The sequence below is a fragment of the Nicotiana tomentosiformis genome, chromosome 1 (assembly GCF_000390325.3).
Source record: "Nicotiana tomentosiformis chromosome 1, ASM39032v3, whole genome shotgun sequence".
Classification (NCBI taxonomy): Eukaryota; Viridiplantae; Streptophyta; class Magnoliopsida; order Solanales; family Solanaceae; genus Nicotiana; species Nicotiana tomentosiformis.
Window position 1 is genome coordinate 60,077,159 of NC_090812.1, and position 25,458 is coordinate 60,102,616.

At 37.1% G+C, this 25,458-nt stretch overlaps 2 protein-coding genes across 10 annotated transcripts; one reads left to right on the plus strand and one right to left on the minus strand.

Moving 5' to 3' along the window:
* Positions 1-83: 83 nt before the first annotated feature.
* LOC104105755 (uncharacterized) lies at positions 84-7,958 on the plus strand. 9 transcript variants are annotated; one of them, XR_011410737.1, is made up of 10 exons: positions 86-453; positions 871-972; positions 1,118-1,277; positions 1,383-1,565; positions 2,044-2,178; positions 2,482-2,564; positions 2,797-2,890; positions 3,082-3,176; positions 5,240-5,956; positions 6,557-7,958. XR_011410737.1 is itself a non-coding variant. In XM_033658566.2 (9 exons), the coding sequence occupies exons 1-8, from the start codon at positions 101-103 to the stop codon at positions 3,169-3,171; spliced, it is 1,200 nt and encodes a 399-aa protein (XP_033514457.1). In that variant the 5' UTR covers positions 85-100; the 3' UTR covers positions 3,172-3,205; positions 5,240-7,958. The 9 variants fall into 9 exon arrangements, 3 of the variants coding, with proteins under 3 accessions (XP_070039976.1, XP_033514457.1, XP_009612438.1); XR_011410736.1 differs by having other exon boundaries at positions 7,521-7,958; XR_011410738.1 differs by having other exon boundaries at positions 7,736-7,958.
* Positions 3,829-12,904, minus strand: LOC104105754 (oligopeptide transporter 4). Its single transcript, XM_009614142.4, has 6 exons — positions 12,105-12,904; positions 11,444-11,541; positions 6,371-6,934; positions 5,787-6,039; positions 5,260-5,442; positions 3,829-4,579 (listed from the first exon to the last, which is right to left on the minus strand). The coding sequence occupies exons 1-6, from the start codon at positions 12,603-12,605 to the stop codon at positions 3,965-3,967; spliced, it is 2,214 nt and encodes a 737-aa protein (XP_009612437.1). The 5' UTR covers positions 12,606-12,904; the 3' UTR covers positions 3,829-3,964.
* Between the last annotated feature and the right edge of the window lie 12,554 nt (positions 12,905-25,458).

The window sequence follows — 25,458 nt, forward strand, 5'->3', positions numbered from 1 at the left end:
GAGATAAATATTGTAGAGGGTAAAATACGTATTTTAAAAAGCTACCTTAGAATGATAATCCTTAAAGTTTGATGATGAGTTTGATTTGTCGGGCCTGTAAATGATTTTTACCCAAAACAAAACACTCCGCGTAATTATTGAGCCAAACGTGCACCTTCGGGTAAAAAATTCCTCAATCTCAGTACAGATTAGCCGCTCTTGCGACGGCGTAATGGCACTGTCAATTTGCCGGTACCGGAGTTACGGTTTTGCGCCGCCGTTAATTCGGTGCTTCAGGTCACAAGCAGCATTGAAAGCGTTGGCTAAAGCATCGGAAGACAAAATACCAAACCTCATACTCTACAATTATCCTTCATTCTCCGGAGCTTTTGCTGCGCTTTTCGCACACCTCTTTCACTCTCGTCTCAACCTCCCTTACCTCGTCTTGCCTTTCTCTTCCGTTGAACCCTTCAGGTACCTAGTCGGCATATGTGAGCTTCACAAGGCTTAGTCGTAAGTAAAAAAACGAAATAAAGGAAGAGGAATGCTGGAAAATGACCTAAAATTTAGTTTAACTATGATGAATCATTTAGGTACTACCTGAACAGAGCAAAATGAATAAAGAGGAATCATGCATTCAATCCTAACTAATTCTTGATTGAGGCCTAATTGATTGAGTTTGATTAATTGAGCTAAGCTGTTTGGTCTAGGTCATTTGCATTGCAGGCAGGTTTAATTGCAAGTAATAGCAGGAGTTTGCTTTTGCTCATAGTTTAAAAGGATAATCGAATCTGTAATTTTACCCAGGAGTCTCCTTTTATTATTTATTTCAACACGTCTCAGCGGTTGAGCATGTAATTTTGTCCTTTGTTTGTAATTCTTTTTTTATAGAGTTGAAGACTTGTGTATTGACGGGCTGCAGAATTGCTACTTTCTTGATTTTGTTGGTCCTAAAGGATTTGCAGTGGAGCTTGCTCGTCGGACCTCATGCCAGTTAGTTTCTTTTTTTCTTTTTTTAATAAATACAGATTTCTTCAGATGCTAGCTGAGTAGCTGCGCTGTTGGTTTTGACTTTGATAGTGGTTCTGGAAGTTGGAGACGGGCTATGAAGTGATTTATTTTTTTAAATTTTAATTAGGATAGTAGGGTTTGATCACCGGAAGTCAGCACTTATGGAGCTCCCTATGAGTCAAAGTTCTGGTGGGAGTCTCGCATTTCATGTCAACCTCGAGAAATCTAGTTCTATTGCTGTCTATGAACATTTCTCTTCTAGGCTTTCAGAGGTTGGATCCAATAAGGTACATTCTATTGTGTGCTCACCGACAATACTTATTTTGGGTTAGATTGTTTTTCAAAGTGATTAGCTCCTAAAGTGGTGATATATGTGTTTGTTTAATGCACAGGAGGGTGATGCTATCAGCTTGCTAAACTATACTTTTCAAGATCAAGTTAAAAATGTTCTGAAATATATTGAGAATGGAGATCTTCGCAGGTGGAGTTTGCCTGATATTACAGCCTTTGGTATTGGAATCAGCCAGTGGCGTTCAAAACTGAACTGCATCACTAATCCACATATGTATGAACAGGTTCGCAGTTAATTCTCTTTGGGATTGAGTGAAACGTGCAACAACTAAGAGATAAAAATTTGCTTAAATAGCTGTAAATCTTTGCGATTAAAGTTCGCCTGTGGATAATACCTTCCGGTTAAACTTAGATGTATGTCTCTTTTCCCTTGCAAAATGATATCAAGGAGGTAATCAATTTTTCATGGTTGTACTCCCCGAGCCATATTTGATGAGGGTTGCATACATTTTGCTTTTCCATATGGCCTTTTTCAAAGCAATATGTGCAATGCAGTAGCCTCTTTTGGTATAATAAGATTTCCTCTTTTCCTTTTCTTTTACCGGAGATAGTAAAGTACGCATTTGATGCTATGTAGATTTTCTATTTTATTGCACATATGGAGAATGAACTAGATAAATTCATGTTGCATTCCCGTTCACATAATATGTCTTTCCTCGGTAAAGTATAACAGTAATAATTTTGTTTTACTTCCTAAAACAGCTAATGGGGATTACCACTGGCGATTTAATTGCTAATGGTAACTCCCATATTTCAAAGAGACTGGCTGCTGCACAGAAGTTGCTGGATAAGTTTTTCAAAATTCGGCTGGGGAGAGGACTTTATGGTGAATGCTTGGTAAAGAATAATTCTTTATGACGTTTTCTTTATGTTGGCAAATTCAATCCATAACAATCAATATACTATGAAGTCCATGAGAGCACAGCTGAATGTATGTCAGGGTTTAGAATACTTAATTTCAGCTCTTCATAACATGTTGTACAGTTGTCTGCTTGACTTGTTTCAATCTTCTATAGGTGTTCCATATGCCAGGTTATTCATGCTTAGCAATGCTACATCTATGTCGTTTATAATTGTAATTTTTGTTTCCCCTTCTCAAGATGACTAAGTTGAGTATCTAAATTCTGTTTTATCTTTTAGGGAATTAGAGCTGATGGAAATTCAGAATTAAGTGATGAAATTGGCAAGGAACTAAGCAAGAAAAGCGCTGCAGCTGGACTCAGGTTTCTATGTTTATTTATCTTTTTCTTTTCTTTAACGTGGTGCATGGGCAGCGAGACCTTTTAATTCTTTCTTTTCCAACCAGAAAGATATCAAGTTCAGTCAAAAATTAAAAGCTTCATGATCCACATTCATGACTATTTATGTGGAGAGCATATCTGAGGTTATTTGATGCTTTTACCTCAATTCTGTACATAGAACAGCTGCATTTACTTTAAATCTTTTATACCCCAGGCCTATAGGAGCAGTCATATACCTTCAGCGGAAGAATCTCAAGATGTGTCTGAGGACTGTAGATGCAGCTACTGATACTTCAGAGGTTGCCAAGGTGTGCATCATGATTCACTTCTATTCATCTTGAAGATATTCCTCACCACTAAGCGAGACAGCGACTCCTTATACTAACTGTGAAAATTATGCTGCCAGCTATGCTCTTCCCAGCCACCCTCCTACATACAAACACAGTCTCGTACTCTTTACTTGTCATACCCACAAATGTTTTGCTTCTTTAACATGCAGGCATATGGTGGAGGTGGTTCTCCTAGTTCCAGCTCATTTATAATTCGGATGGATGAGTATAACCAGTGGCTCACAGTGCATTCATCTTGAGTGGGGTACAATATGAATTCCCATCCTCTTCATAGTTAAGCCAACTTATACCAAGATTATTACCAAGATTATACCAGGTTGGCATTCCTTTTTAATGTTTATTTGAGATAGATGCACTCCCAGTGTAATCATTTTGCTTAGGCTTTTCCATACCTGTTGAAATCATGGAATTATCAAAGAAATAAAAGTAGTGTTGTCTTCATCTCACTCTTAAAGGATTTCCATTCTTACCTATCAGTGCTGTATCTTCCTGCCCTTTAATGATTGGAATGAGCTGCCAAATAATGTTTGGTAGCACATGGCTGTCTATATGCATCTGGTAGTTGTTCCTCTACTTTAGACTAATGGATTCATAATTGCTTTCAGTAAAACCTTGTTAGTGAATTTTGAGTTGCTTATGGTAGCTCCCTAGTACTACCGTGTTTGTGCACATGTAGTGTTCCTCTTTCAACTTCAGACTGATGGGTGCATAATGGCTTTCAGACTCGGAGAGTATCTTCGCAAATCGCAAGTGCATGAATTTCTTTTCTATAACCAAAATTGGAGAAGCCATATGGGGAACCATTTAATTTCTTCCATGGCAAATGCTTTGACTTTCTTTTTTCTCCAAGAATGTATGTCATTACTTACAAGAGAGAATTTAGGTGGGAGAAATAGTACAGAGAACCTGAACATGCATTAAAGTGATGATGATTTTCCAGATCTAAGTGTGTAACTTCTGAATACTATTTAAGAGAAGATAGAGATAATTTTGGGCCCTTAAATACATATAAATTGTTCTAAATATATCCAGTTATCTAGCTGGACACCCATCAACAGCTATGCCTTTGGCTGTGGGACAAGTTGCCAATTCGCAGTGTTCCCCATTAGTACCCCACCAAGTCAGTCCTTTATTCTCCATTCCCAATGAGAAATATAGTAGGACTGCCATGAAAGCTACTCCTGCATCCAGCGCCGCGGATAGGATATAGTTGTATCTTTGCCACCATTGCTTTCGGTAGCGGAATATGAAGAAGTTGAAAATTGTGCCGACTATTACCCATGCGTTATAATTTAATGGTGTTGCTGGTGGCATGGCACCTGTGGCTCCCAGAAGAACTGGAAGGTTAATCAGGGGAATCCATGATTTTGTTGGAAACACTTTATGCAAGAGCCACACTATAACAGGTCCTACTGCGCCTCCGAGGAAGAACCAGTTCATGGAGCTGTAGTTCCCAAGAGATCCAAAAATCCTTTTTGGTCCGACCAAACCCCAGATAACTGATGCATCAAAAAACACACGATCTCCTGGGCATGTCCATGGACTGTCTGGTGGGAGGAGATCATCTTGACATATGTTCTCGATGGAGTTTAGCAGCCACCACGCCACAGATATGTTGATAGTTCCGGAAATTATTGTTCCTAAAAACTGAAATTTAACGTACAAGAATGAAAAATATTCTTTTACTCTGGAATTTACTGTGGAACACTGCTATTCTAGTTGCTGGAAAACATTGACTAAGCCTGTTAAGTAACGTGTCTCAATACTTCCAGATGAAAGAGATAAACTGCTAAATTCTTGTGTATGTTGATAGATTATGAAATCCTAACTTTGTATTACTTGTTTTACTTGTATGCTCTATTGATTCTACCCTTTATAGCTGCTTTTAATGAGCATTGCACACATAACTTAGCATGCATCTGATTGGAGTAAAATCTACTAAAAAGTGAGGTAAATGCCCTTTGGTGCTTTCCGTGTTTTTTTTAAGAAAAAAGTTTGGGGTTGGAGGATATTGGGATTTGAATGATGGATTTGGAAATGTAAACACGGTCCATAGAAAGTGATCTTAACATCCATACATCTATCCTGTGATCTAATGTTTTTATTTCGTTCACTCATTTATATCTTGGCACGTAAAGCATGTTGTTTCTTTCTGAATTAAAATGCTGGTGATTATCCTGGATGTCTTAAAGACATCGAGAAGCTTCTTCATTGTGGTTTCTCTACCTAGGAAAATGCTAGTGCTAATCTCTACTGTATACCAGAAGCTCTGAGTTAATCACTGCTGTATTTCCAATTTATTGGCAGAAACAGTAAAGCGAATCTACCTGAACCAAGAACATTGATCGAGGTGGGATCTTCATGTAGTGGCCGAGTTTGAAGTCGCTGAGGAAAGAGACAGCCTGTGACATACTCATGTACCCATAGACTTTGAAGCACACATTGGCTATTGGTCTTCCTGGAAGTATAATTCCCATGACATATTCAGTGATTATGTTCAAGCCTGGGGTCTGCAAATTAGCATCATAAATAAGAAGCTTGGAAAGAACTCTATTGAAATAACAAGGGTGATGATCTTGGATTTGTTCTTGTAATAAATCCTACTAGTTTTAAGGTATCAGATTCTGATTGGGGCATGCATATTGGTATGTTAAACAAAGAGTGAATGTTAATCGTTTAGTAGTGTTTACAGCTTCTACAAGCTCCAACAAATCTACAGTAAGATTTCTTTTGAAGGTTGATGTAAATAGCTTTTGCAGGATAACAGACTAGCAGTTCAAGCATGCTAATCAATCTGATAGGAAAGACATGCTTGGTGGTCTAAATATAGGTGTAAATGTGTGTGATTTATCACCTGGTTTGTTGTAGCTGTTATGATGCTGATTGGAAGTGTGAAGATAAAAGCAATAGCACTTGCAAATAGAAGCCCCCACCATGGCATCTGAACTTGGTTATTCAAGAAAATGCAGAGGATTAGGGAGACTGTGAGTGTCACCAGAAGCAATGCATTAAACCACCAAGAAGGTATGTCTTTGTATTTCCTCATAAGTCTTGTGTGAATATCCTCCTTTCCCTTGTATGAAGCGCGGAATCTTTCATAGATTTCCCTACAAATTGCAAGTAGACAATAAAGACAATCCTTTACCACGACTGTTGTAGTTATTAACAAATAATTCTCATCCATATTCATAGTTCCATTTATTTATGGAAGTTGCTGCTAAACAGCTGTAAATATGTAGCAGTTGAGATGTCAAAAGTTTGGACAAGTTTAAAATAGACTGACAAATCAACTTTTGGGACGATAAAACATGTATATTTCATTTAAAAAATTACTTGTATATTTTAATTTCCTTGTCTGGGCTCTAGGTTGTAAAACATAAGGAGCAAATTTGACAAAACAGTAGTACTGTGTCTTGATATAGTTAGAGTGTGTTTTACCTTCCGTAGAACAATGCCACGTGTGTAAGAGTGGATGCTATAGTAGCAAAACCAAAACCGTAAGTGAGAGCAAAGAACATGCTTATATGTATCCGCCCTTGCTCCTCATACTTCCCTATATCTAGCTCAAACTTGTCATTCACGATGGCTGATATATCGTACTTCTGACCTTGTGCTGTGAATAAGTGTGACGAGAAAATGGGAAATTTTTTAGCACCATACAAGTCAAACCCCCAATATGCTATTGGGATCACCATGTATATTATCAACATGTACCCTGCAAAGACATTGACAATGGCAAAGAAAGGGCAGATGAGGGGACTGAACAAGAAGGATGCCACAGCAGACCAATCCAGGGTTATAGCTCCAAGTCCAAGGCCCCTCATGCCTGATCCAATTTGCTGAGCTGTCACTGATTTGGAGAATGCCCAGCAGATCCATGAGATGCTCGTGAGCGTTGAGAAGAGATATCCTGGTACTAGATACCAGCAAAAGCTGCATACTAATGCAATGAGGAAAAATTTTGCTCGTGACATGCGCCGATCATCTTTCTCATGCAAGGCCCTGCAAAGATCAATCTGTGTTAATGATTTTCTGCACCTTTGATCCGTTTGAGAAAGAAAAGCAGTTCAGTTGTTTTATATGAGAGTGCACCTGGAGAAGCTTTTAAACCATCAGATAGCTTGAAATGAACGAGAAAATTTGAAATAGTAACAGAAAACTTATAATGAAGATTCATATAGCCGACCTTAACTTGCTTGTGATTGAGGTGACGTTGTTGTTGTTGAATAGAAACTTACAAAATGATTTTGGGAAATTTAAAATAAAAATTGGATTTGTGATTCGTCTGGTCAGAAATTCCTGCGAAGAGGGTGCAGGGAAGAGAGATACTAGACATTCTTTTCCAGCTATTGTCACGATAAGCAGTAGATAGAAACTAAGTTACATGCATGTGCGAGTACGTTATCACAAGAAAAAAAAAAATTACAGCCAGGTGGGAGATTCTTATAGCTTTAACTGTATATAAGTATGACTACAATAATCCATCCTACAAAAAGAAAGGCTGTGTTCTTGTTTCTAATTGCATGATATTTATCAAGAAGATGAATTTGTGAAACTTGCAGATGTTTGACTTGTTTTTATGATTCAGGTAGGATTTTGGAATGGATTATTGAGGTCATTGCTAAATATGTGCTATACCATTCAAGGGAATCAATGTGGTTATTTCTCCCGGTACTTTGCTCCAATCATGCAAAATAATGGAGTTAGACTAGAGCTAAATTGGACTGTCTTTTTCTGATCCCAGAATGACTTGAATTTGGGAGCCTATTTTAATCTTCTAATACAGCTTAGAGATGTCAGCAGGTGAACCATCTTGGTTATCGATTGGCGCTCAACAGTGAAGGTAAAGGGATGGCTTCAGATTTCGTCCGAAGTTCCTTTCCACTATTGAAATATTATCATGCAAAATTTTCAGTATGCATAGGTTTGTAAATCTAACACATTGTGAAAAAGTTTAATTCTACTAACAGCAAACTGTGAGTACTATGAAAATATTCAATGTACAAATGTAAAATTCTCTCTTTAACATGCGCCACCCCATTTTCTTAGTAGCCTGTAAGTTGTTTCCTGTTTGGTTTGTCATCCATCAGTTATTCTCAGATTCTGGTTTTCCTGATACGTTGCAAGTGTGTTGATTGTGTTGATTATAGTACTCTACCTGGAAAAGAGACTCTTTAGCTATCTTTTACAGGACCAGCAAATATTTTGTATTTTTAGTCCCTCAGTTATTGACGAATTTCGATGTTGATCTTGTGCTATCTTGTCGAACAAAATAAGCTTCAATTGATTGGAATGTGCATATCCTTCCCCTTATGAATCTCCACAAATTTAAGAAAAATATTACTCCAACTGTTACCATTTAGCTATCCATGTGTCATGTTAAATAATGTTACTCCATCTCTGAGTGTAGTATGATTCTAAATATAGTCTGAAACATACCCCCTACATAAAGAGTATAAAAGGCACATTTTGATTAATGAAGATTAATTGTGTTGGTTAAATAAGGATCAAAAATAAAATCTATATATTAATCTAAAGGAGGGACATGAAGGAGTGATGTGGCATCTCTTAACAACTAGGAAGTCTATTTACTCCTCTTTTTTGTCCTTTTTTTGCCTGTTTCATCTATTTTCTTAGTATGAAAATCCAAGAGTCTTTTTTAAAAAAAAATGACATGTCAAGGGTCACAATTATAGTCACAAATGTTCCTAAACGATGTCTAAGAAGGTGCAAATTCTTTTGTTCCCGCACCGTACATGTGAAGAGTCACAACTATAGACACAACTATTTCTAAAAGATGTTTAAGAAGGTGCAAACTCTTTTGTTCCCTCACTGTACATCACTCCTCTTCAAACTAATCTAATATACCCAATTTGAGAATTAAACCCATAGGACAACGACGCTGAATTGATCTTTTCCTCTCCATTCATTCTATTACATTTGGTGATTTATTGAAGCTCCTCACTGGCTTCATTGACGACGGTTATGACAATGGCTTGGAGATGCTGCAGACTGTTGGCTCTGCAACAACAGGGACAATGGCTGCAAGACATGGCGCTCTTTTAGTTACACAAGAGCCGATGACAAGGTTATTGCTGGACATTTTCCTATTCGGTGGAAGGCTTCGGTTACGCATTGTTCTTTGGCCCTTTAATTTATTTTCTCAAGAATATCATACATATCACCCTTTCCTCCCTCACCGTCATAATGAATTAGGTTGAAACTTCCTACATGTCAAAAGTTGGTCGGATTTGTTACACTGGTTGTGATGCTATCGATCCTTCCGATGATGGCAGTGATGAAGAGAAGACGAATAAAGAAAATATGATACACAAAATTAGGTTTGAAAAAAAAAAAAAAGCGTTTTGTGGGAATGTGGAGAAATTATCAAATTTGAACAAGCACAAGATGGATTTGAAAGAAAAGCGAGAATGTTTAGAAATTTTGTTGTTTTAGGTAGAGACATGGATTCAAGATCCAGTTTAGAAAACTTGAATTTGGTTTGAACTTTTGAAACTGCTAAAGAAGCTAATATAGTTGATATTCACTTTTAGATCATGAGATCGGAAAGTTTCTGTTTCCTACCTCTGTTTTGAGGCACAATAATAATAATGTCTCTGGTACAATTATAACAATGTTGTTCGTAGTGGTACTACAATTACCAAAATGATCAAAATGAGTTTTTGCTAAATATCATTTTTCCATTAATGAATCAATGTTTTCTTAAGGATTTTTTCTATTTTCGGTTTTCTCCGTTAATGGATGATGTATTGTCAAGTTTTTGCGATGAAATTGACTTTCAGAGGTGAATTAGATGCAAAAAGTAATTTGGAGTCATGTACGTGGGGTGTCAATGATTTTTGGGAAGATACGGAGAAAAGGATTAAGTAAATAGTATTATATGTTTTTATTTTGAGTGATTGATTAGAACTTTTTAATCTTTCCAATAACATATAAGGAAATTCTTTAGTGCATAACTGTGATTTTGGTATATACTCCATCCCTTTCATCATTAGTATTTGCTTTTGCTTTTTAATCGTTACAATTTTCAGGAATTATCCGAAAAACAAAATATTTTGCCCCCCCCCCCCTCCCCAAAAAAAACCCACTTTCTTCTAAGATTTCTTTTCTTTTAGTTTTCCTCATTTTCATTTTTCTTATTTTAAAATTTTCAAAAGTTTAAAAGAGTAGTTACTAATAAAAATTGGAGAATCAAGATTATTAATATTTTTATGAGCAACATTTAAATATGAATAGAAGAAGAGAAGACTTATGTAAGACCAAAAGTCTGTAATTATGATTAACATTAATGACCTCTAAATACAGTCACAATTGAGTACTATATATTATTACTTGCAATAATAATACTATTTTCTATCGTCTAAATAGAGAGGAAAGTCAAGAGAACTTACATTACATATCTTTTATGAGTTACTATTAATTAACTTCTCTCTAATTAAGGTATGCGAAACTTTTCTTTGAATTTTTCTATTTTATATTTTCCTTATATGATCCATTTCAAATTATTTCATATGTATGTCTTAATTATATATATTTTTAGTTATCTTTTGTATTTTAAAAAGTTATTCCTTCCATATCGGCAAATTTTTTAAAAATATGTCTTGCCGCGCGATCTATTTGACTAGTTTATCAATAATTGGGGGACCAAAATGCAGCTATGGGGATGTGTTCTCATATCTTGCATTATGCTACTTGTGCAAAGAATTATAAGTTGTTGCATATCAAGAATTTAATTAAATTATTTTGAATAGATAGTGAGGAAGAACAAAAATATGTATATTATTTCCAGAGGAAAAAGCAAAATTTTCGGTGTGTGCCGTTGTTTTGAGTTCCATGCCACTTGGGGTCGGCCGTCGGCAGGATCTATTAGGGTCTTACTAGGGAACCATAAGCTGTCCATCATTTGTCTTATTTAAATAAAAAATAATTATTGATCATTTTCCTTGAGAGTTGTGTTTTTTAAAGTGTTATAATGTAGCAGCAAGTATAACATGCTCAAAGTATTGATAGCACATGGTGTAGCAACTGTAGAATCAGCTCTCCCTTCTTATTTAGATAATAACCTTTTTAGACTAGAGTAGATCTAAGAAAAGTTTGACTTGAGTTATTTAGTTTATAGAGCATTGTGAACGAGATTTTTTTTGTGTAAGGAGAGGGATCAAACGGAAGCACGATTGACAAGAAAAAAGGTATAGTGAATAAGTCAATTTGAGATGTTAGTTAAAGGTGTCAAATCGAAGTCTATTTTTTGGAATATTTCGAGAGAAACTCGCAGGTGATAACCTACTCACTGTGCAATTAGTACTAGTTAAATAAGTTTGAAGACGTAAATAAACAAGCAGTTTCTATTAAATTAGGATCTAATTAAAATAGCTGTTCTCCTATATTTGAGGACTAATCTATTGAACTAATCCTGTTCTATTGCTTCAGAAATACCCCAAAATAGAAAAGTAGTAAAATGGAACTCATCAAATAAAAAAATCACATTACCGGAAAAGTGAAACTTGAACCAGAGTACTGGGCCACCACATGTGCGCAGGCTCTACTACGTACTTCCTTAAAAGCCCAGCCCAACCATATCCCAAAACCTGCAAAACGACAAATTACGAACTCACTAATTTACGTAAATTGTTACACTTCCCATTTAATATGAGCTTACTTATGATATATATATAGTTGTGGACCCATGTTTTTGTGCAAGCGGGTTCAATATTATAAAAATATAATTTTAATCGTAAAATAGTAGTTGTCAAGTGAGTTCAAATAAAATATTTATACAAAATTTATTCAGCTTTAATCGTAATTTATACATATACACAATATTATTTTTTGACGAAGCGGGTTCAGTTGAACCAGATATCCACCATGTGCGTCTGCCACTGATGATATACCAACATTTTTAACACTATTCGGGTAATGTAACCCGTCAAGAGTATATTCACGGGCGGAGCCACAATGATATTTGCGGGTTCGGCCGAACCCAGTCGTTTTTGTTCGAACCATGTGTTTGTATTAAGAAATTCAATAAATATGTATAAAATATTAATTTAGAACCCAATAACTTAAAATGATTATAATCTCGAACTTCAAATCCTAGCTCCAACTTTTTGCATGTCACGTAAGAATATATGGATAATGTGAAAATTCTTACCTGAGTAGTAATAATAAGAAGCCAACCAGCTAAAAATGATATATTCCTGTGATAAAAAGCTTTGATAATGGTCACAATTCCAACGGCATAAGCTGAACCATTTCCAAAAGCACTTCCAGCATTTGCAAATATAGAAATAAGCACATGCTCTTTCATGTTAAACGGGCCAGGATTCAGTGAAAACAATCTGGATCCGAATCCAGGTAACCGAAACTTTGTCGTCGGCAAAACGGTAGCTAAGAAGTGACCAATTGGAAGAGTTGCTACTTGAACTGTGATTTGTGTGATGACTAATGGCTCCGTTCGGTATGAGAAAAATTGGTTGAGAAAAGAGAGTAAACAACAAGAGAAAAGGCCCAAAAACCACATTCTAAATGTCCATACGGGTAGGGTCGGGTCATCGGTGTTGGTCACCGTTAACCGGACTTCTTCAATCGGTGATTCGTCGTCATCGGCGACTCCGGCGGGGTACGGTGGTGATTCTGGCCGGTAAGTTCCCATTGTGAAACAAGTTGGCTAAAGAGAATGTGAGAGCTAGAGTACAAAGGCAAGGATTGGTCCTATTTAATGTCATGGGGATGCAATTATTTTAATTGAACAACATGGGCTGGAATTGACTTACCATTTTCGACGCTAAAATTCAGCGCTACTAGGTGGAGTGAGGACAAATAGAGTGTGAATATATGACGAAATGATATTTTCATTTTGGGTATTTTGCGCTATAGGGCATTGACTACCAGACTAGTTGATGAAGATAAGAGGATTAACAAAGCATTCTACTGTCTGATATATAAATTATTTCCAGTGGACATCAATATTCAAATTCCAACAGGAATTAAAAGTATTGAGAAATTAATTTTCACTTGCTTAATGTTTGGTGGGCATATATCAAATAGGATAGTTGAGGTGAGTTCAACTTAGTATGAACTTTGAACACTACTCAATACTCGTATTAAAAAAATTAAAAGGGAGATGACCAAATAAAGATAAAGGCCAAATTCATAAAAAGCCACCTAAATTTGCCCGGAATTTTCACTTATTAGACGCTCAAACTAAGCTTATGACCTATTGAACATTTAACCTAGCCAAAACTGTGTCAATTTGACACAAGAAGCTGACATGGTGTGTGCTTCTCGCTCAAATTGAGTGTGGGAACACATTTATGTTAAATTTGTGTTTAATAAATATATTTAAGCATAGATCAAGTGTTCACTAAGTCATAAAGTTAGCTTAAGTGCATAAATGAAAATTCCGGACAAGTTTAGATGGTTGTATATGTATTTAACCTAAAAATAAATAAAAAAGATCATATTAATTTCTGTACGTACTTCTGCCATTTTGGGCATTCATTTACTTTTAGATGAAGAGATAACAATAGACATTGACAATCATCTTTTGGATGTTTTTGCTCTATAAAACATTGTATTTTTCGGGTCCATTATTTAGATGGTCGCTCAACTATCCGAAATTATTTACAAAAGTCATCTTTCTTTCGTTTCTAACAACAAAATCACTTAACTATGCCAATAGTACTCACAAGGTCACTCAACTAGACTTCTCAAATTTTTGATCGCCAAATACCTATTTCATCCTCTAAATTATCAACTTTTATCTTCTTTTAGCTGTTACTATAATATTTTTTTCTCTTTTTAATTTATATTATGGACTTACCTTAGAATAAATAAATTATATTTATAAATTAAAAAAATTAAAATAGTATTTAAGCATGTACAATGTTGGAATAATAAAATATTGATCATAGTAGAAAGTTAATTAGAATAATTTATTCGTAATAATAATTTTGATATTAACATAAAAAAACTCAAAAAATATTTACACAATTGAGAATGACAGAAAATAAAAGTTTTAAAATATATATTCCATGCACGTACTATATAAAATAATTATTTAAAATAAAGGTATTTTTGTAATATGCATTACATATTCTTGAATATTATGCCCAATTATATTATTATTTCGACATTATATACGCTAGAAAAATATTTTTTTTATTTTTTATTTTTAAATAAAATATTTTTGTTCTATAGGTAAGTACATAATATTGATTAAAAAGAGAAAAAAATCATACAAAGAAAAATAGAAGATAAAAGTTAATAATTTAGAGGGTAAAATAGGTATTTGGCAATCAAAAGTTTAATAAATTTGGTTGAGTGACCTTTTGAGTGCAATAGGCATAGTGAAGTGACTTTGTTGTTACAACCGAAAGAAATATGACTTTGGTAGGTAATTTCGAAAAATTGAATGATATCTGAGTAATAGAATTTGTATTTTTCTCATCTCATTTACTAACAACTATAAGCGTAAGTCATGATATCCCAAACATTTATGCTAAAAGTGGATGGATAAGAGCTATCGGTCATGCGAGAGACATTTGAGTTCCAACGTGCAATTGTAAAGTTCAGTTGACCAATAACATATGTAAAAAGGCAAGAGTAATATTTGACTACATTAACCGGAGAGTATATACTTTAAGTATGGTACTGTGTATCCATGTATGTAGAGGGCGGAACACAATGTTGGCTACAGGTTCGGCCGAACTCAGTAGTTTTAGTTCAAATAATGTATTTATTTTATAATTTTCATCAAATATGTACAAGTTATTAATTTAGAACCCAATAACTTAAAATGATTAGTATCTCGAAGCATAAACTTGAAATCCTTGCTCTGCCTCTACATACTGCATGTATCATGTATGTACATCTCAAAGTGTTCGACCGGCCTTGATTGCCTAGCTAATGTTGCGTATCGTTGTTCTGTCCGGCTAGGGGTGGATCATTGTGGAAGGTAAAGGAAATCCTCCTGATCACCGGGGAATCTTCTAAGAGTGAAGCGAGGCTTAACGAGTTTTATAAGATCGATCACTACATAAGCTGTCGGCGGAGAAAGTCTTCTTTGAACTCAAAAACAATTTTACTTTAATTCTTCCCGTGAGTTATTTTTCGGCGTGAATCAAAATTAGTCGGGTAATAAAATAAATACTGAGCTTTGGGTGGAAAATGGAAAATAATGTATTTTACATCGGTATAACCCAATGACATAAAATTTGACTAAAGTCAGATATAGAAAGCTACTACAACACTTACGTACGAAGCAAACTTAACCTTGCAGGCTGATTTTTTTTGTAATAATATGACTAAGTCATTGGCATGATGTGTTTCTATATTTTTACTTAATGATGCATGTTTTCAGGGATCTGTTCATTAACATAGTTTACTTCTAGCTGTCTGTCGAGGAAACCTCAGCCTCGTTTTTATCAAAAATGAGTTGTAAAACCTTAAGGATGCAATTGTTCCATTTGACTTAGTTTTGAACCTTTAAGCTGTCATGCGAGTATTGGAAAATAAGTGTTCGAATTAATTGGTTATTGAATTGTCATTTCAACTATGTCAAAAAACTTTCTGGATCTCAGTAGGATAAATTCAAATACTTGAGCAGAATTTGAAATCTATTATTATGAAGTTAATAAAATCAAGCTCTTAATCCCATCAAATTGGACACAAAAGTGTGATACTATGACCCTGCCGTGTGAACAACTCTTTTATTATTGTTCAAGAAATGTGTATGGCACCAATATCTAACAAACTAGGAATCAATGAGATAAGGATGGGAGTGGATAATATAATTGCCATCGTCTCTCTTCTCACGTAACAAACTGAACACTTTTATAAAATAAAAGCAACTTAGTAAAATATGAATAAGACATGTTGTTATGAAATAAAAGCAATTTAGTAAAACATGAACAAGAAATGGAGATAGAGAGAAGGAAGAGATTTTCTTCTTCAATTGTGTGTATTTTCCTATCTATTACAAGGCCTTTATATAGGCATGAAAAGTGAAGAAAAATATGTCATTGAATATATCATTAAGCATAGAAATATGTCATTGAATATGTCATTAAGCATTTGAGAAGATCATGGAGTAAGAGTAGACATCCACCATAATTTAATTTTTTTTATAACACTCCCCCTTGGATGTCTCATAGATAATGTACCTCGTTAAAACTTTATTAGAAAAAAAAACCTATGGGAAAAAAAATCCTAGTGAGGGAAAAAGAGTACACATATTTAGAAATACGTCTTTTGGTTGCCTCGTTAAAAACCTTGCAAGGAAAATCCAGTGGGACAAAACCTTGTAAGGGAAAAAGAGTACAACGCGTATTAACTCCCCCTGATGAGAGCATCAATTCACATCCTTGAGCCTTCGCATCCCAATCTTGTACACTAGTTTCTTGAAGGTTGACGTCGGTAGAGATTTGGTGAACAAATCAGCCATATTATCACTTGAATGGATCTGTTGCACATTGATATCACCATTCTTTTGAAGATTGTCACACCTCCTTTTTCCCGAACGGGGATAGGGGAGTTTTTTCCAATTTAAGACATTAATCGAGATGGGATTATTTATTAAATTCAGAGTCGCCACTTGGAATAAGTTATGGTGTCCCAAGTCACCGGTTTATTTTAAATCCCAAATCGAGGAAATTTGACTCTATTTATGGTCCGCGAATACAGAAGACTGGGTAAGGAATTCTGTTAACTCGGGAGAAGGTGTGAGGCACTCCCGAGTTCCGTGGTTTTAAAACGGTCGCTCAACTATTAATAATTGGCCTAATTATCTGATTTAATACATGTTTTAAAAGCTTATTGTGTATTTTTTACTTTTTAACCGCTTTTAATTATTTATGGAATTATTTCTGGAACAAGTCACGATGTCGTACACTTGTCATTTTGGCACACGTCGCAAACCGCACCACATGAAATATACCCGCGATTTACGACATGCTTATTTTTTATTATTGTTTGAAGTTGTGGTCGAGTCACGTGAAACGCACACTCGAATTGGGGTTGCGTATCATAACTATGCCACGGGAACCATACCCATAGTCACGACAATTTATTTAATCGCGCCTAAAACAAACTACGATGTTCATCAATTGCTATTTCTTAGAGTCTGGGATGGAACTGGCTAAAATTATAAGCCAACAAAGTTAAAATGCCTACATTCCAAGGACAGACAAAAACTCACAACGGTAGCTTATTCATAAAGACAAGACTAAATTATACTACAAAGTTATACTACTAATACTTTTCAAAAAATAAAATTTTCAAAAAAAACGAATGAAACAAGAAGCAGAAAGACTACTCTAAACTAAACATTTGGTCCAAGCATATTACAAGATATGTAACAAACATTAAGGCCAATTAATTAAACAAAGAACCACAAAATTATGCAATCATGAGAATTACACTCTGCTTATCATAGCCTTGAATGTATTGAATAGACATCAAACATTTAGAGCCAAAATCAGTCAGATTCAGATTCTTTTTTAAGAGTATAAAATCAATAATCCTAAATCTATCTTAAATGGCTCCCATTATATTTTATCACACATAGAGAAAACTCAATATTAAAGAGAAAGATGAGATAAACCTGAAGTTAGAGCTTTCCGATTAATTGAGTTGCGGCAATTACACGGATTGAAACGAAGCAACAATTACAGCCGAAAATTGACACAGCTTCAAACGAAATCAGCACAAATCGAACCGGAATTTCGGACTTAAACCTCTAACGGCAAACTCCAACACGACTCAAACTCAAATACAGCTCCAAACTTCAATTAAACTCCATATTTCAGAAACTAAGAATCGAATCAAGCATGAAGAAGACGAAGTATTTTTGTATTATTTTTCGATTTTCTGAAATCAAAACCCAAAAATGAGGGGGTTGCGGCTGGCTTTTGGAATTTTGGTGATTAGGTTCCTCTTTGCTTTTGAAGCTAGGTGGTCTATTTGGCTCACCGGATTCCGGCAAGTTTTGACAGTGAGAGAGACGATGGTTGTTCTGTCGCCGAGAGCTTTTTTTTTTTTTTTTTTGAGAGAGTGCTCTCCCGTCCTCTCACTATCTATCCCCCTTTTTTGTGTTGGGTGAGTGTAAAATATATAGGTGTAGGTATAGGGATTAATTGGTGGCCAAGAAAAAGAGTGTGTATGGGCATGTGAGTTTGTTAGGGAGAGCATGTGAGTTTGTTGCAAAAGATAAGGAAGAATCTTGCCACATGGAAATGACTCATTGATTCTTGCTTTAATTAATAATAATTTTTTCTTTTAAGAGTGTAAAATAAAATACTAGCTAAATATTTTAAAATCAAGAACATATAATTTTTGTGATTTTTAATTTTCTTAAATAAAACCTACTAAAAATGAAATAAAGTTTAAAATATGTAGATTAAACTTAAAATTATTTACATACTAAAAAGTGTTGAAAAATCACAAGTATGGTAAAAAATTAGGTGCTTACAGCTGCCCCTCTTTGCTTGGAAACATGAAGAGTTTTCAGGCAAAGACAAAGTGAGCCATGTGACTAATTTTTGACCATAACGTTATTCAAAAGAGGAAGAAAATAAAAGGGAAAAGGTGCAACCGAGTCCTAACTTTGGACAACCTACATATCCCGGGTTATAAGGGAATCAGGTCGCGTGTAGTTCAAGAGGTGAATGAAGGGATGGAGTGTGTGGAGAGGATGAGAGAGTCGAGTGAGGTGCCGTTCCGTCGAGGTTCTGGTCCGCGATCCTGTTATTACATCAAAATCAAAAAAATAAAAAAGACTAACTAAGCCTGTCAGCTATGAGTTACAAGATTCCTATCTATAAGTCTTCTGAAGCTTGATCTTGAGTCTTGAATGGTTCTTCATGCAGACTTTTGACTTAAACCTTGATGTTTGCTAGCTGCAAGTGCTAGTTCTCTCTTCTTCAGCTTTTCGGATCAAGACGGGACATGCAAAGCTTGTGACTTCAGCCATGTCTCGAGCAGTTCACATCTTTCATCGGCTTCTGCATTTTGGATTCACCCTTTTCCTTTTATTCTGGATTGAGACTTCTTCCTTTGGTTATCTCGGACTGTCAGCTCGCATTCTCGAGGCGAACTTTTGCTACTTCTAACTTGGATTGAATTCTTAAGTGACTTCCCTCGTTCTCCAGGTGGGCGCCTGATGACTTTAAACTGAAATGAATTCCCTCGTTCTCCAGGTGGGCGCCTGATGACATAAAAACTTGAAATATATTCCCTCATTCTCCAGGTGGGCGCCTGATGAATTAAAAACTTGAAATAAATTCCCTCGTTCTCCAGGTGGGTGCCTGATGACCTAAAAACTTGAAATATATTTCCTCATTCTCCAGGTGGGCGCCTGATGACTTAAAAAACTTTGAAATAAATTCTCTCATTCTCCAGGTGGGCGCCTGATGACCTAAAAACTTGAAATATATTCCCTCATTCTCCAGGTGGGCGCCTGATGACTTAAAAAACTTTGAAATAAATTCCCTCATTCTCCAGGTGGGCGCCTGATGACCTAAAAACTTGATATATATTCCCTCATTCTGCAGGTGGGCGCCTGATGACTTAGAAACTTGAAATAAATTCCCTCATTCTCCGGGTGGGCACCTGATGTTGACTTAAAGCTAAAATGAATTCCCTCATTCTCCAGGTGGGCGCCTGATGCTGATTAAAACTTGAAATAAATTCCCTCATTTTTCAGGTGGGTGCCTGCTAACTTAGAAACTGAAATGAATTCCCTCGTTCTCCAGGTGGGTGCCTACAATCATGACAACACAGACAAAACAGAGAAAAGTTTTTGCCCCAGTTTGTACCAGGAACATTCATTGATTGTTAGTTGCATCCCATTATCCAGGAGGGTCCTGAAAACTTAAAACTAGATCCCATTATCCATGAGGGTCCTGAAAAGTTGAAATTAACTCCCATTGTCCAGGAGGGTCCCGAAAACTTAAAACTGAACTTATCTGGAACATGCTTTCTCATGGAGGATTCTTGGCAAAGCAAACAAGATTTCTTGCCCCTGCTTGAAACAAAGAAAATTTTGTCAGTTTGAAACTGTGGCGGTTAGTTTGTGGCATCCTTGCTGAAGGTGTCTGCTTCTGTCACTATCCCGCTTCACAAAGAATTGTTTAACCTTTCAATCGGACCTCGAACACAAAACCTCTGAATGACTTGAATCCCTTACACTCAACTCGCCGTATGGTACTTTCATTCTGACAACTGTCGAACCTTTGCATTTCCTACAAATTCACGAATCACTTGACCACCTGAACTTCAGTTACCCCCGCACTGCTAATTCTACATCATGTCACTTGGGATGTGCCTGGCCGAATTTCGCTTAGTGCAAATAAAAAGCTGGTAGCGGGCTTTGAAGTCCTTTCTTACTTGCTTAACAACAGACTAATTTGACTGAGACTTAGAAGAATAGACCCAAAAGAAACGAAGCGAAGTGACTTCGAGAATTAGGAATAAAATAAAAGAAAAAAAAACAGCGATGACTATTTGAAGAAAAATGGAAAAGAGACTTATCTGAATGAAGCAACTGGCTCCAATGATCATGACATGCATTTCGGACTGATCAGCCTAATCCATTCAACTAATCACATTTCAGTTCATGCCATGTCTTCATACTTCAAAATCGGGTTTTCCATAATTCAATTTCTTTGTAAAGTCATGAACCTGATTCAGCTTGTAATGCCCCGAGGGGTTTTCACCAGCAAACCTCTCTCATTTGCTCCTCTCTCAACTCATTGTCGCCTTACAGTGCCCGTAAGGGTTTTCACCAATAAGACTCTCTCATTTGAATTTTCTCTCGACTCACCATCGCCCTATGGTGCCCGTGAGGGTTTTCACCAATAAGACTCTCTCATTTGAATTTTCTCTTGACTCACCATCGCCCTATGGTGCCCGTGAGGGTTTTCACCAATAAGACTCTCTCATTTATTCATTTTTCCTTGTGCCCATGAACCAAGGTGTTACCCGTGATGTAAATCGCACCTCCATCTCATTTGGCTTGGCATCCTCAAAGTTGATCAGAAGGTCTTTCTTTGGACTGTAGTGTAGGGTTTGGACAGGGTTAGAAAGAAAGGGTAGCATGCGGGCTCAAAATAATTCAAGATGAAGGGGTTCAAAATTACAACTTTTGGAATCAGATCTTTTTACAAAATCAAAACTTCTGCCCCAGTTTCTTCGAATCTGGGGAATTTTGGATTTTTATTTTGATGGGACCGAACCGTGTAAGGCTGCCTACGTATCCTTAAAAGGAATCAGTTCGAACGTAGTTCAAGAATAAGAGTTTTGTTTTTGTTACTTTGCTTTTCTTTTTCTCCTTTCTTTGCTTTTCTCTTTTCCTTTTTTTTTCTTTTTCTTCTCTTTTTTTCTTTTCTCTTCTTTTTTTCATTCTTTTATATTTCTAACACTGCTTATGATTCCAAAAGAGGGGTATGAAAGAAAATAAATAAGGCTCAAAAAAGGGTAACAAATGATAAAAGTGTTTGGGATAGCAGAATAAAATGCCTTCGTCATTCCAACTTTGAACGTGTCTAGTACAAAATGCGATTGAAGATAAGCAAAGAAATCATACATAATATCTCTTGACTGCATCAGAATTGATAGCCATATCCACACATTTACCTTCTATGTCTGTTAAATACAAAGCGCCATTGGGCAACACCTTTGTCACAAAGAAAGGCCCCTTCCAGTTTGGGGCAAACTTGCCTTTAGCCTCAGCCTGATGTGGAAGGATGCGTTTCAATACCAGCTGACCTACTTCAAATTTTTGGGGCCTAACCTTCTTGTTGTATGCTCTTGCCATTCTTTTCTGATACAATTGACCATGACATACTGCTGCCAATCTTTTTTCATCAATCAAACTCAATTGCTCTAGCCGGGTTTTGACCCACTCATCATTATCAATTTCGGTTTCAACAACGAACCGCAGGGATGGAATCTCAACTTCCGCAGGTATCACTGCCTCGGTTCCATATACCAGCAAATAGGGGGTTGCACCTATTGAAGTGCGGACAGTAGTGCGATAACCTAGCAAAGCAAACGGTAACTTTTCATGCCATTGCCTCGAACCTTGCACCATTTTACGAAGTATCTTCTTTATGTTCTTGTTAGCAGCCTCAACAGCTCCGTTTGCCTTAGGACGATATGGAGTGGAGTTTCGATGCATAATCTTGAACTGTTGGCATACCTCTTTCATCAAATGACTGTTGAGGTTAGCAGCATTATCTGTGATGATTACCTTGGGAATTCCGAACCGGCAAATGATGTTTGAATGAACAAAATCTACCACTGCCTTCTTGGTCACGGACTTAAAAGTTACAGCTTCGACCCACTTGGTAAAGTAATCAATGGCCACCAAAATAAACCTATGCCCGTTTGACGCTGCCGGCTCAATCGGTCCAATGACATCCATGCCCCAAGCAACAAAGGGCCAAGGTGCCGACATTGTGTGCAGCTCAGATGGCGGGGAATGAATCAAATCACCGTGCACCTGGCATTGATGACATTTGCGAACAAAGCTGATGCAATCACGTTCCATGGTGAGCTAATAATAACCTGCTCGAAGAATCTTCTTCGCCAAGACATACCCACTCATATGTGGGCCGCAAACCCCGGAATGCACTTCGGCCATGATAGTCGAGGCTTGTTTAGCATCTATACACCTTAGTAATCCTAGATCTGGAGTTCTCTTGTACAATATTCCCCCACTTAAGAAAAATCCACTAGCCAGACGTCGAATGGTTCTCTTTTGATCGCCTGTGGCATGTGCCGGATATACCCCTGATTTGATGTATTCCTTGACATCATGGAACCAAGGCTCACCATCAAGTCCCTCCTCAACCACATTGCAATAGGCATGCTGATCACGGATTTGGATTCGCAGAGGGTCGACATAAATCTCATCCGGATGGTGTAACATTGATGCCAGAGTAGCCAAGGCGTCGACAATCTCATTATGAATCCTGGGAATATGCCTGAATTCTACCGACCTGAATCGTTGACAAAGATCATGCAGACATTGTCGATACGGTATGAGCTTCAAATCACGGGTCTCCCATTCTCCCTGAATCTGGTGAACCAGCAAATCTGAGTCTCCCAAAACCAATATTTCTTGAACTCCCATATCTATAGCTAGCCTCAAACCCAGAATGCATGCCTCATATTCAGCCATGTTGTTAGTGCAATAAAATCGAAGTCGAGCTGTTACAGGGTAGTGATGCCTTGTTTCAGAAATGAGTACAGCCCCTATTCCGACACCTTTCAGGTTAGCAGCTCCATCAAAGAAGAGTTTCCAACCTGGCTTTTCATCATGATCAGCCCCGTCAACATACGTCACTTCTTCATCAGAAAAATAAGTCTTCAGTGGCTCATATACTTCATCCACCGGATTCTCGGCCAAGTGATCGGTTAGGGCTTGGGCTTTCATCGCGGTTCGAGTCACATAGATGATGTCAAATTCTGTGAGTAAAATCTGCCACTTTGCCAACCTCCCTGTGGGCATAGGCTTCTGAAAGATATATCTTAGAGGATCCATGCGAGAAATGAGGTAAGTAGTGCAGGATGACAGATAATGCTTCAACTTTTGCGCCACCCAAGTCAGGGCGCAACATGTCCTTTCAAGAAGAGTATACTTAACCTCATAAGGAGTGAACTTCTTGCTGAGGTAATAAATGGCTTGCTCTTTCTTGCCCGTGATGTCGTGTTGACCCAACACACAACCAAAAGAATTATCCGTGACTGTCAAATAGAGGATTAAAGGTCTCCCAGGTTCTGGCGGGACCAACACAGGGGGGTTCAGCAGGTAATTCTTGATCTTATCAAATGCTTCCTGACACTCATCGGTCCACTTAACCGCAGCATTTTTCTTTAGTAACTTAAATATGGTCTCACAAGTCGTCGTGAGTTGAGCAATAAACCTGCTGATGTAGTTTAACCTCCCGAGCAGGCTCATCACCTCAGTTTTATTCTTTGGTGGTGGTAGTTCTTGGATGGCCTTAATCTTTGATGGATCCAACTCGATGCCGCGTCGACTGACTATGAATCCCAACAGTTTCCCCGACGGAACACCAAATGCACATTTTGCCGGATTGAGCTTGAGGTTGTACCTGCGGAGCCTTTGGAAAAACTTTCTCAAATCCCCAACATGGTCGGACTGCTTCTTTGACTTTATGATCACATCATCTACATAAACCTCAATTTCCTTGTGTATCATGTCATGAAATATAGTAGTCATTGCCCTCATGTAAGTTTCCCCAGCATTCTTTAAACCGAATGGCATTACCCGGTAGCAATACGTCCCCCATGGCGTGATGAATGCTGTCTTTTCTGCGTCTTCCTCGTCCATCAGGATCTGATGATATCCCGCATAACAATCCACGAAAGACCCGATCTCGTGCTTGGCATAATTATCAATCAGAATGTGGATATTCGGCAATGGAAAGTTATCTTTTGGACTTGCCTTGTTGAGATCACGATAATCAACACACACCCTCGTCTTACCATCCTTCTTTGGTACTGGTACCACATTAGCTAACCAAGTGGGATACTGAGTGACCCGAATGACCTTTGCCTCCAGTTGCTTTGTGATTTCTTCTTTAATCTTCACACTCATATCAGTCTTGAACTTTCTTAACTTTTGCTTGACAGGAGGGAATGTAGGGTCGGTTGGCAATTTATGAGCTACCAAATCAGTACTCAAGCCCGGCATGTCGTCATACGACCATGCAAAGACATCTTTGTATGTAAATAGTGTTTTGATTATTTCTTCCTTGATTTGCGGTTCCAGATGCACACTTATCTTGGTTTCTCTGACATTATTTTGATCCCCTAAATTGATTGCTTCGGTTTCATTCAAATTAGGCTTGGGTTTTTCTTCGAAGTGGTTTAGTTCTCTACTGACTTCCTCAAATGCCGCCTCTTCATCGTATTCTGTTTCATCATCACCCTCTACTTCTTGGATCGTTGTTTTAGAATTAGATTGGCTTTTAAGATTTGGCTGAAAATTCCTCATGCATGTCATGTCATTGAAACCAGCATAAAAGGAACTGTACAGAAAGAAAAGCAAAAACAAAAAATGAAACGCTATCAGGATCAATAGAAAAACTGGAAATTGAAAATAAAAGAATAGAAGGGTTTGTACATTGAAACAAACAAAAACTAAGAAAAATCTGGGTTACAACCCTGGAATAACCCAGATGACAGAAAGGAAAACAAAGCAAACTACCAAAACTCCTTTCGAATGGGGAGAGGAGTAGCTTTCCAATTGCTAAGCTTCAAGTTTGGTCCGACAAACTGCACATCGGCATTACTGGAACCTTCCCCAATTTCGACCATATTGACCTCATTAAACAGACTCTGGAACCTCTTGATCAAATCTTCATCAAAGTCGACCACAGGTTTTGGGACCACTGACATTGGGCGTTTGGCGACCCCTAACTTGACGAAAGACTTGGAGATATGCGGAACAGGTTTAGGGAGTGACCATGCCTTTCCTT